The sequence below is a fragment of the Nestor notabilis genome, unplaced genomic scaffold (assembly GCF_000696875.1).
Source record: "Nestor notabilis isolate BGI_N333 unplaced genomic scaffold, ASM69687v1 scaffold33379, whole genome shotgun sequence".
Classification (NCBI taxonomy): Eukaryota; Metazoa; Chordata; class Aves; order Psittaciformes; family Psittacidae; genus Nestor; species Nestor notabilis.
The window spans coordinates 1-13,003 of NW_009945616.1; the positions used below are offsets into that span (position 1 = coordinate 1).

At 37.1% G+C, this 13,003-nt stretch overlaps 1 protein-coding gene across 1 annotated transcript; it reads right to left on the minus strand.

Annotated features, from left to right (window-relative positions):
* Window positions 1-5,024: 5,024 nt before the first annotated feature.
* Window positions 5,025-10,748, minus strand: STRADB (STE20-related kinase adaptor beta). The gene is made up of 11 exons (XM_010022942.1): window positions 10,737-10,748; window positions 10,313-10,393; window positions 9,835-9,934; window positions 9,076-9,197; window positions 8,497-8,605; window positions 7,884-8,007; window positions 7,162-7,333; window positions 6,901-7,005; window positions 6,447-6,676; window positions 5,874-5,916; window positions 5,025-5,401 (listed from the first exon to the last, which is right to left on the minus strand). Exons 1-11 carry the CDS (start codon window positions 10,746-10,748, stop codon window positions 5,249-5,251), a joined length of 1,251 nt encoding a protein of 416 aa, XP_010021244.1. The 3' UTR covers window positions 5,025-5,248.
* Window positions 10,749-13,003: the final 2,255 nt, after the last annotated feature.

A 13,003-nucleotide genomic window follows, 5' to 3' on the forward strand; every position in this document is an offset into this window, starting at 1 on the left:
CCCCCCATGGCTCACCGCCTGTTCCCGCCCGTCGCTGCAGCCCCTCCGCCTCAAGCAGGGGGCGCCGAGCGGACGGCGGCACGTTGGCCTTCAGGGGCATTAAGGGGAAGGGAGCAGGGTTACCCTGCACCGCTGTGCTCAGGAACGGTGTTTTTCTCCTCTTACTGGGTGTCGTGCGTGTGTAACGGAGGCAAGGAGGGAAGCCAGCTTGCTTAATAGACTGGTTTCCATTCCTGCCTCATCTGGAGATTAAAATATTTCTTTCCTCGCGGGAACAGAGCTAGATTTCTCTGGCTCTTCTATCCCCCTTCACTCGGTAATGGCTGCCAATGCCTGCCTCTGTAGTAGCTATAATCGAAACAGGAAACCAAGACAAAAAGGAGAATTTCCATATGTCCCTACGCACGAACCAAACTATTTGATTTAATTCTGTATTTTAAATTAATGTAATCTTCTCTTCAAACTTAAAATCCCTAGCTAAGGCAGTTTCCTGTACTGTACTCAATGAATTGGAAGAAAATGTGGGCTTTCAGGTTGGTACAGGCGGGCCTCAGACAGATAGTGATAGGCAAGAGAAAAAAAACGTCTTGTGGATAAATTTCCACACCAACTGAGAGATGTAGCAGTTCACCTACACAATGAAAACCAAACAGTTTAATGTACTTGTGGGGAAAACAAGCAACATCCCAGAAAAAAAAGCCAACCAAAACCCAACAAACAACCTAAACCCACCAGAAGAACCCTGAAAGAAAACCAACAACAACCACTTCTGAAAAAAGAAATGGCAAAAAATGAAATAGCACCATCAATAAAAGATTCTGAAATTGTTAAAAGACTAATGGTAAAAGAACAAGGAGAAATACCTGAAACAGTAGATTCTTCTTCCATTTTTAAATGTTTGTGATGCCATTATTCAAGCAGAATACTGCTGAATGCCATGGTTCTCCTTTCCAAAATGTCTTTCAACAAGCTGAGCATGAGGAAAAAGTCACCAAGAAATCCTGAGTGGAAGTCAAAAGACAAGTGATGTAGTAAGGCTTTTAAGAAATGTGCCATGACATGCCACTAACATCTGGGATGAATATTTGCAAATACACAATTTAAGAAGGGAAAAACAAACTAATTTGAGAAAATGTAGTGACATTGTAAAGAAAAACATGGAAGTATGCTGAACCAGCTCTTTCGACATCATATGGTTGTGGGGTCAAGGATTCAAAATCAGCTGTGTTCTTCCATAGTAAGGAAAACTTGAAGCAGAAAGCAAAGCAAGAAAAGAACATGACAGCCAGACAAACAAAGCATTTAAGAATGTCTGTGATTGTTCATCAGCTACTACAGAACAACAACTACCTCAAACTATGAAAGCATTCAAAGAAAACTTTATCTACAAGCATCTTTCCAGATTTCACATGGGAAAAGGAAATTTGCCTGTAAGAATATTTTGCTTTTAATTGACCACATCAAACATATGAGAACTAGAAGGATTTACAGGAAATACTATCATCTTGAAGTTTGAGACTCAAAACATTCAAGCAGAGCAAATGGAAATCAATTTTAAGAAAAGGGTGAATAAAAAGGTTGAGTTTCTTGGAGAAATACTCCCAAGATTTATTACTGGAAATTGTGACACTGCAAAACGACGGGAATCCAGAATGCCCTTCCAAAGAAAAGTGAGAGGGCAAGGAAAATCTTATTTGGGAATCTCACCTGGCAAGATAATGTTCCAGGTTGTGATGAAGAAAAAAAAAAAGAAGTCATGAACTAGTACTAGTAGTAATAATACTAGCAATAATAATGATAATAATAATAATGTTCTTGCAATATCTTTCACTTTAATGTGTTAACCAACATTAAATGTGTTTTCACATTGGTTACAGGTGTTACATAGATTTTCTGGCTTTGGTCAGTTACAAAATAAGGTGTTGCACACTGTGGAATCTTAATCAGAATTAATTGATGTGATAAAATAATGGATTATGCAAAGAGACCAGACCATTGCAAGAAAAAAAATACTTTGATGGAAAATGTGTTTTTGCTATCAGAATAACAAGATTCTCTTGCATTTCGAAGATGTAAAAGTATGTAGTATTTATAAAAATGAAAATATTTTCAAGTGGATTTTTTCTAATGTGGTTAGAAAACATTAACTACAGTATTATAACTACAGTAAGTGAAAGCAACCACTCTGAAGGTTCACATAGTTCTTTCCTAGGAATTTTTTATGTAATATTCCTTCTTTATTACTAGTGTGTCAATTTGTTTTGCCATAACCTAAATTTTGAAAGCCCTGTCAAGACTCTAAGGTAAGATTTCAGCTTCTATTAGTGGTCCAGTCTATTGCAGGTGGATTTCATGACAAGACAAATATAGATTCCAAGAACCTGGATTTGTGGGTAAATCCAGAAGTAATGGCATATACAGTAATCATACCTAAAAATAAAACCACCACTTAAATGCAGCTTATTTCATATGGACCTTTTTGGGCATTTTTCAGGAATTTTTCAGGAATTTTGGATTGGTAGCATACATTAGTTATCCAAAAGTAATGGATTTATCAATTTATGGAGTTTTCATTTGGGAATGATGGAAGTTTCCACAGGAACCTGTTTAAACCTAATATTCTTTTCTTCATCCTATCTCAAGTTTCCGGATAGGTTTAATTATGCTAAATACCAAATGTTATTCTGCTAGCTGGTTATTAGTAGACCACCTCAATTTTTCAGTGCTTTCTGTTTAAAATCAGTAAGACTTTACTGATCTGTTACAGCAAATAGCTTTATTTCATAGTATGGTTCTTAGTCTTTCGAGGTCTGTCTGCACGGACATGTGGTGTGGTATCTCTGAACTTTAGTTATTCCTCATACAGACAGAACAGGGCCATCAGACAGGTCATTACAGCTATCATCTTAGTTGGTTTAAATGCTTATTAGATAACCTAATATACTTTAGCAAAGCTACTTATTAGCATTAAAGATGGGGTATGTAAGTAAGTAAGAAGTCACCTACTTGGGTATCTATCTTGCTTTGTGTCAAGAGACATCCGGAACAATGGTTTTCAAATGCTTTCCCATGATTTTACCCATTCTCTAGATTAAAAACTGCTTTCATAGCACTTGAGGAGAAAAGGGAGAGGTAAGGTAAAACTCCTAACTTCCTATCTATTTATTTTTGTTCTTTAATTGCATTGAGTGTGAGAAACTTATTATCTCTTCAATGGTTATTTATTGCATTGAGACTTTTTAAAGTGAGTAGTTCATATAGCAGATCAAGTTGATTCTGAGTAAATCACACTTTTTCCTGTGCTTGTCCATTCAGACATTGATAGACTGCTGCGATATCAGATCAAGACAAGTAAGAAACTCAAGATATTGGGTATATATTCAGGATGTTTATTAAGTTTTCCATTATTACAGGTATTTCATTATTTTATGTAGTGTTAAATTCTAGCACAAAGAAAGGTGCAGCAAAAATAAAACAAAAGAAAAGCACCTTTTGTGTTGTTTTCACAAGTACTGCAAAAGTAACAAACCTATAAATCTCTGTTTCAGTGGCTGTGAGATTTTGCAAATGCATAAATATTCTTGGAGGGTGTGCAGATAACTTCCTGACCCAACTGGTGAGGGGAGAGGCCTGGCTAGATTTGCTGTTCACAAATGGAAGATTGGTGGCTGATATGAAACTTCTTACCTGCAGTAACAAGAAGCTGTTAGTACAACAGGACTATGGTGAAAATAGAAGTACAAAAATTACAGAAATAAATGGAGACAGGGTAAGTTTATTGAAAGGTTTTTAATCTGAAGTTTCATGTATTAAGTTTTGAAATACAGAGCTCTCTTCACAGCATAATGAGTAGAATCAACTTTTTGTTAATACTTTAATGCGGTCACTTAGAATTTTATGTCAGTCTCAGCTTGTATTTCATTTGGTCTTGAAGGCATTGTAGTGAAGCTCCTAACAAAACAGCAGTATTCTCAAGGCTGGTTGCAGACTGGCTCAGCTGTGGAAGACTTAATGTGGAATGCTGTTTATGTTGAAAATATAAAATACAATCATTTGATATCTGTTTATATTTTTTTTCTACATACGCAACTTTACATAACAGTAAAGTACTAGTGGCTTTGGGACTCAACTTGCTAAAACACTATGAGAACATGCAGCTTTTTTTTAAAGCTGCTTTTGTTCAGCTTGAGTTGCCTGGTACAGTACGAGAGATGAGAACTTACTGAATTGTAGGGAGAAGGACAGTTTTTCATCTGACTTAAAACAAGTAAGTTCACTAGAATCCTAAGGAGGTTTATTAGGTTTTTATTATGGGTGAATCTATCCATGGGAATTTAAACTGCTTGCTTGCAAGCAGCAGTGCAGTGAAGCTTTTAATGTATGTATGTTGCCTGTTCTTTTAAGAAAACAGTACTAGGTTCTGGTAAGTTCTGGTGAACAGGAATACAGTATAAATAAAAATATGTACAGTAACTTTAGATTATTTAATGTGGTTCTTCAAAATTAACCCGTACTGTTATAACTTCAGACTTTTATTGCATAGTAAGAGATCCTCAGATTAACTGCTAAAATGACAACAGTAAATGGAGATGCAAAACCACAAATCTGTACTAAGAATGTAGGCAAATACAAAAGCAGGAGTCACATTTTCAAGTAGCTTAACTTCTTTGGGAAACACACAGTATTAAAACTGCATGAAATATTATGCATAGCTAACTTTTGGCAAGTATGACAGCACATCAACTGAAAAAATGCCTTTTGGGATGTATGAAAAGAGAAACATTTATCTGCATAAGCAACTAATTTGTGCAGTTTCAGATTTAGACTTGGAAGTGGAGGATTTCTCCTCACTAAAGTAATTTGAGTGATAATGAAAAGACAGATTGTCAAAGCAAGGTCACAGGCAAAACCCAAGACTGAATTCATAAAGGCACATGGAGTGCAGCAATATCAGCTGAAAATACAGCACAGAGTAAGATTACAGCAGGAACTCTCTTAAGAAGTATTTTGAAAGGGAGATAGGCATTCAGCTGTTTTCTATGTACAGTTTTCCTTATGGTCAGAAAGTGAGGCATGCTGCATTTCATTATGCCAACAAAGAAAGTAGTTAATGAAATAGGGCCACTTCAGTGGCACTTTCAAGTATATCTCGTCTAATTGTATTTTAACCATACAAACTAAAGCAGCAAGTAAAAATCACATTTTCCTTCTTTGAAGCACAGGAGAGGTATGATTGTTTGGTATTTATTTAGAATTCCCAGTCCGTATCGTCTTGATTTGCAGTGGTATGTCCAAGTTCAGTCCCAACTGTTGTTGAGGGCAGTGCCAAGAACTCTGATCTGTTATTTTGAATAGGAGGTGGTAATAGAGACACTAGTGAATTCTGTGTTTGTTCTTTTATCTAGAAAGAAGAAAAGTTAAAACAAGGCTGCACATAAAAGTCTACATAACCTTGCATCTGACTTCATTAAAAGCATGTGAAAATTACAGCCATGCTCTTGCATGTTACAATACTGAAAATAATAGGATGAGGGGTTTAGTTTTCTTCACTCTAAGTTGAATTAGTCTTTGAAGACTAATTACAATAGCTATGCAGTTTTTCTGCTTTAAATTAAGAATATTAACCATTATTCTTATTAGTTAGGCTGACTTTAGTTAAACCAACTTTATCAAAGGGGAAATGGATCACTTATGCTTGCTATACTCTTAGCAAATACCATTTTGTTTAAGGAAAAAAAAAAGTCTGAAGCAGATATGCTGTTACAGGATGGTTTCTGGCTCCAGCTAACTTAATTATTTTGTAATCCAACTCTAATATTTCGTGGTTTACTTAGACTATAGCTATGTCATTTAACAAAATGTAGTAAACTCACCTGTCTGAAGAACGTATGCGAAAGCAAACTGCTTGCTGATGGCCTGGATCAAAAAATGAACAATGTGTTTTAGAAAGTAAAATACTGCTTCTGGAAAATGGGCTAGACTCACAAATCAATTTGTCATCCACAGGACAAATGTGAAGCATGAGAAAAGCAGCACAGGATTCCAACATTCTATGCCTCAATTTGTAGTGAAAGCACTACTAAAGAAATTATTTCAAAAGGCTTTAATGCCTCATTCAGAAGAGAGATAGTACTGAAAACATATGCTTCAGATTTCTGTTTTCTTCTTGGACAAAGTACATGTTTAAAAATTAATTCTACTTGTTACAGAGTACATTTATATTACAAGAAATTCAGGCATCAAACAAACAACTTTAAAAGCATGGTTCCTTTAACAGACAAGATAACTTTTAAATTACAAAACCAAAGGTAAGTGTAGTGTTTTGCATAGTACTTCTCGTCTGAAATTCTGACTTGGAACAGTATTCAACTAACTACTGTATCCTAAGTTGTGGGCTGTGGTCTTAGATTGAAATGACAGAAAATCAGTTTCCAGCAGAACGTTACCTTTTCTCAGGGTCCTGTTGCAAGCAAAGTTCTACCAAGTTGTGGAAAGCAGGTGAAAACGTCTTGGAAAAAGGAATTTGTAGTCTTTCACTGGTCATTGTGCGTGTCATGCTCTCACCAATTCCAGAATCAACACCTGACCGGGAATTCTTTATCCTGGATTCCCCACAGGAAAATGTATTTATATCCCAAGGACAATATGTGGGACCTTTCAGCTTTTGCAGCAGCATCTAGTAGAAAGGAATAGCAGTACAAGAGTTCAAAAGCTATCCAGACCTATTCAGGCTAAGATGTGAAACTCCAGTAATGGAAGGAATTATTTTATCTAAAAAGAAGCATGTGTACCTGAAGTAACAAAAAGCAGCCACCATTTCAGCAGCAATAGTATTGGTTTCTCAGAGTAAAACAAACAAAGCTCAGTGTTTTGAAGTAGAAACAGAATTTAGCATCATACCTGAGTGCGAGGCATATCTTGAAATGGAACATGTCCATTGGCTAATTCACATGCTGTAATTCCTACACTGTAAATGTCAGACTTCATGTTATACCCAGATAAATCCTGTGAGAGAAGGAGAACTCTACTTGTTCACTAATGCCATTGAGCAGTGCTGACAAAAATACAAGTGTCTGTTTCAAGACAAGGTTCTAATACCATGTTATCTACATGGGATTATGTACAGGATGGATTGAAAAATGAAGTGTAATTTATACTAACCTGTCTCAGTAGTTCAGGACTCAGCCAAGGAAGCACAGATGTACTAAACTGGGGAAAATCATATACCACCTTTGACTTTTGTCCATTGTTAACTAAACTGTAGAGGTTGTTTAAGCCAGAGAGAGAAACCAGCCCATCCCCTGAAATCAGAATGTGGCTAGCTTTAATATTCCTGTAACATAAAGTGGTAAATTTTAGTTATAGGAATTATTCAAAGCAGTACTAGAGTAGAAAGGCTTTCATATTTCATTAACTTATAGGAAGATGTTAGTATGCAGTTCTATTTAGCAGATTATTTTCACGGAAGTTCTTCTCTCAGTATGAGATGTCTTTTTAATACAGACCCAAGAGAGAACACAGACTGCGGGGGTAAGAGGAGGGAGGAAAGGCAGCCAGAAACTGGAGAAGGGCCCTCTTTACCTGCAAGGGTGTAAAGTAAGGAAGCCCTTTCTACAACTCTGATTCAAGACAAAGCCAAACAGATGTATAATCCCTGTAGCAACTGGCTTTAAGTAATGTATGAATACTGTTCTTGCTAAGCTTCTACAAACTCGGTTCTGCTGTATTATTGAAAAAAGAAAAAAAAAATGGTTCTGCACTGTCTGATATAAGAAGGTATACAGAAAAAGGAAGGAGACAACTCAAGCTGAGTTTGAAGCAAATCTAAATTCTTAATAAACTGGATGCTGTAATCTGATTCTTACCTATTGACATTCTCCTACCTGTGAATGTAGCCATTCTGGTGCATGTAATTTAATCCTCTGATTGCACCAAATAGAATGTTCCCTATCAAAGCTTCACTCATTCCTTCAGGAAAATAAGTCTTCAGCAGGTGTCTAGCTGAGCCTGGAAGTGGAAAAACCTAGCTAAGACTAACAAGTCTTGTTAAATTACTCATCTGTGCTTGCTTCATTGTATACATTCATCAAGAGTGGCATTCTCATTGTTACATTGACTACCGTAAGTCAAGAACAGTTACATGCATCCATCAGGCAAAGATCACATTCCAGTCATGCTTCTGTTAAATCAAAGTCATTATCAAACCTGTATTCAATCTAGGCAAGTTTTCTGTTAGCAAAATTCAATGTTGTATAAAGTCAAATAAGTTTCCCAATTACCATTCCTCATATCTAAGTGCAATTTAATGCAGTTCAAATACCAGTCTTCACTGGGGAAGATGATTTTGTACAGAAGACTTCTCTAAAAAATGGTTTGGGAAAGTCTGTTTTTTTCTACAAGACTGGAGATGCTTAAACAAAAACCTCTCATGGACCATGTGGCCAAAATTGTATCCCCCCTTTTTACTATTCCAAAATTGCAGTTAACAGTTCTTACCATAGGCCATGAATGGGGAGATGACCCAAAGCCAACTACCAGCTGTAAACACTGTCCAAAGCGTCATTACGTTGGGATGCTGGAAAAAGTGGGATAAAACCACCTCATTCTATGGAATTAAATGAAAGTGGATGCGTTAACCACAAGACAACAGTCTTAAGAGCATTAACTACATCAGTAATCAGTAGAAAGAACTGTTCCCTGTGTGAATTTATACAAAGTTGCAGGTGATGTGCATAGCCTGCAATAGAAATGTAAATAACTTGCCTATAATTGCATTTGTCTGAAGTAAACCTAGTTTGCTCATAGTCTGAAGTTTAGTGTTAAATACAGAGCACAGAATATGTTTCAAACAGAAAGTTGTACAATTACAGAAGTTTTTCTAAAATACTTCTCAGCTCTTTTCTTCAGAAAGCAACTCTCAAATTTATGTGTGCCTTGTATTTATATTCTACTCCTTTGGAGGAAAAACCTGACTGAAATGACCCAGTACAAACACAAAGGCAACATCTGTTTAGTAACCTCATATGTATTCATCACTATCTTCACCAGACTTGTGCAGAAATGCTGTTGCTTTACCTGTAAGGCTTTCAAATGCTCTTCAGAGCAATTTTCTAGGTCTGTGATCCTTACAGCAACTTGCATGCCTGTAGGCGTATGCCGTGCAAGGTAGATTGAAGTTAAGTTGTTGAACCTCCTTCCTGAAACCAGAAGTGGCTACCTTAACATTGAAGAATATAATAATCCACCACAATTTCCTTCATATTTAGAGATAATTTTATATTTCTAAAAGTGCAATTGATGGCAGCATTGCCTTTTCTTTAAGAATGTCAAGAACTTAAGTAGTTGCAGCAGAACATATCCAGCAAATTAAAGCATGGCTCTGCTATTCTTACAATTTAAAGTGTTGAAACACTTGTCAGTATCCATTATACATCTAAATGAACAACATTTTCAGCATGCATATTCACATAATGCATGCACAGTAGGATTGAGGGCAGCCATCCTTAGAACAACCAGCTCAGGTAGCCAAGTGACAACATGTGATGTTACTTAATGCTGTATTTATTGTCCACATACCACAGATTTAGAAAACTGACATGCACAAACATCAAGAGAAAAAAACAGGTAATTAATGATTTTTATTGATATCTTAAAATAGGAATCACAAACATGAGCAATGTTCTGAACTTTTCTCAACTAAGAAGACACAAGAATAGTTCTTGTCAGCTGATTGATAATACATTTTCCAACTTAGTATTTACTACAGTTAGCAATAACCTATTGAGAGCATGCATCTGCAGGAACAAGAAATATTTTAAGGCATGCTTATGTTACCTATTTGGAGCTGGAGTTCATAGTGAGAGACATTAGAAGAGCAAAATACCATTTCATTCCTTCCTGTAGATGGGGGAATCCAGGCTAGATCAGAATCAGCCTAAAAGTGAGGAAAAGCAGTTCTCAAAATGACTATGTAATTTTAAACATTTACATGTTAACACAGAAACACCAGTAATTAAAATGCTAAGATCGAGTCTTCAAGTCGTAACGTTCGAGCTGGTGCTTTTACCATTAAACTGAGACTCAGTTTTACGAACTACTTGGTTTTTGTGTGTGTGTTTGCTTTGTTTTTAAAGTGGTACAAGATTAAGAGTAATACTTCATTACCTATAGTCTTGTTCCAGAGTGAAAGCCCTGAAGTACTCTGATTATTTTTGCTGTTAACATTTTAAGAAGTACCTCTAATGAGATTATTTTTAATATGTACCAGCTTCATATTTAATGTTGCCTGTTAATGTTTCTATTTTCTTCTTACCAGGCATTCATGGATGCTGCTCTCAGATAACTCTTCTGGTCTGATTGATTCAACTGGTGTACGTAGAATACAGGAACAGTCCTTGAGAACAGAAATAAGTGAATGTTAGTGGAGTTGCTGCAATTTATTAAACAAAGCTGTGGGAAAACATCAAAAAGTAACCCTATAAACAGGAGTTCAGAAAGTTTTCTGCTACAAGTCAGTCAAGAGAGAGGTTAAAAACCAGCATAGAACACATACATGGCAGATCTAGAGAGGAGAGATACTGAACCATCTCCTTCAGCGTAAGTCAATACAACAAAGTTTAAATACCTCAGCACTGTGGAAATCCCCTCCAGCAAGGCACTTCACCAGAACTTTTTCACATTAAGGTACGACTGGGTAACAAGGTACAATTGCCAAAGGTTTTTAAATACAGACTTACCAAACAAGACATGGAACCGCTTTAGGTCAGGGGAAAAGACATATACACCCATTTATTCTAGAAAAAATAAAGTAGGAATGTAAGATTGTATAGAAACCTGTGATAAATATAAGTCTCTAATTAGAACTGTGAGGCATTCCTCTCAGTTAACACACACATAAAACCCCCCAAAACTACAGCTCTGGGAAAGCCCGCTTCTGTTGAGCCTTTAAGCAGTATATAGATTTCAAACTCCATACTGAGGATATGCAATACACATTCAAACTCAAGTTTTCCTTTTTGATTCATGGGTTTAGAAATGTTATTACCGCTTCTGAACAAACAGTTTAATTGCAAGTTAACTGCATAAGTGCAGAAAGTAACAAGGAAAGGATTCATGAATTGCTGTCAGTTTGTAGAAAAAGAAATCATTGTCCATTGTTTTAAACGAGCACAGCTGTGGTAGTCAGATCTCAGCTCAGCTGTGTGCAGCTGAACTAGCTCACAAAAGAAAAACCTACCCAGAAGTAATTACACTTTACATTTTACAATGTAAAGGAAATCCTATTGTAAGGGACTTGAGTAAAAATAAAAAAAAAAAAAGAAAAAGAAAAAAAAAAAGAGGGCAACCAACTCTGATAATTTTCACTCTACTTAGGGTACAGAATCAGCATTCAAACCCCCTCACATATCAGAGTAGCCACTCTCAAAGTCCTCCATCAGACTTTATGTCTGATGCTTTGAAAGCTTGAGCTTGAGAGAGAGATGACTATGTCTAATAAGCATATCAAAGCTTCTGAAGCGTAAAGAGGGACTAGCTAATTTACTTTAGCTACAAGCAAGTCTTCTACCATGGTGGGTCCTACTTAGTGGCTGATATAAGTCATGAGGTTCCACATTAATATGTAATTATTGCTTGAAAATTATCTTTAAAAAGGTGAAGTACTACATCAGAAGCTGATCATTTTATCAAGGAGCTAAGCTTGATTATATCCCGCATTTATGTATGCTATGTAATCAAGGCAACACTTTCGAAAAGCTAACAAGCTCCCATCCACTACCAAATATCCAAGCCACTCCTAATCTTTAATATTTTTCCCCTGAAAAATCTATTTGAATCATACAATGGTTAGGGTTGGAAAGGACGTTAAGATTATCTAGTTCCAACCCCCCTGCCATGGGCAGGGATGCCTCAACTAGACCATGTCACCCAAGACTCCATCCAACCTGGCCTTGAACACTGACAGGGATGGAGCGTTTATCAATTCTTTGGGCAGCCTGTTCAAGTGCCTCACCAGTAAAGAACAACTTCCTTACATCTATCCTGAACTTCCCCTGTTTAAGTTTAAACCCATTACTCCTTGTCCAACCACTACAGAAGTAAAGAAATACTGTAATTCCTTATTAAAGATAACAAATGGAGACAAAAGGAGATCCTCAGTAGGCATTGGGTACCTTCAGAGGATCAGGGCTTGACTTACCCAACTTCACTGAGGAAGTTTCTGGCAGAGTACAACAAAAGAATAAATGCAGGTGCTTCAAGATACTGTCCAGCACTGTAATGGCTACAGCATCCTTCTCCTACCTGGAAAGGGATACCTCATTCCATTATACAAGATAATTTATTCTGTTGCTTCGAATATGAAATTACAAAAGCTAAGCTGAAGAATAGTGTCTTAATAACTATATAAACTAATTGTAGAATTTGCTCAAAGGGGTAGCCAGCCAACAGAATCATCCATGTTCCACATTTGTTCAAGTAACATTAGAAATGTAAGATTTTTATTTTTCTTATGTAGTTTAACATTGCTTTCATTTTTAACACGGTTTTGGATCACGTCCCCATCTTTCCCCTGTTTCCACGTTTTTCTTTCTGTACTGCAGGCTTTTTTTTTTGTTGTTGTTGTTTTGTCCTGCGGATAGTGACAGTATTGCACAGCTGAACTCGCACATTCATCCCAGCTTGGCCAAAGCTTCAGATGCAGCGAGCGATACAAGCAAAAAAGAAAACCCGAAAAACGTGCCTGTGAGCCGGGGGAGTGCGGAGTCTCTGGAGCCCAAAGCCCAGGTACCGCGAACGCACGTTACTCCGTGCGGTTCTGCTGACGCCAGGCAGCTCAAGTCTACCTCAGTGTTTAGAGGACCGAGGCAGCTCTCGATCACGTAGCTCGAGTTAGATGATCCGTCCGTGACAGAAGTAACGGAACGCGAGAGGCCGGCGCCCCGCGGATCTCCCTGCAGAGCTCCTCATCGCTCTGTTACACCCGCACCCCGCGGCGTACCCGCCT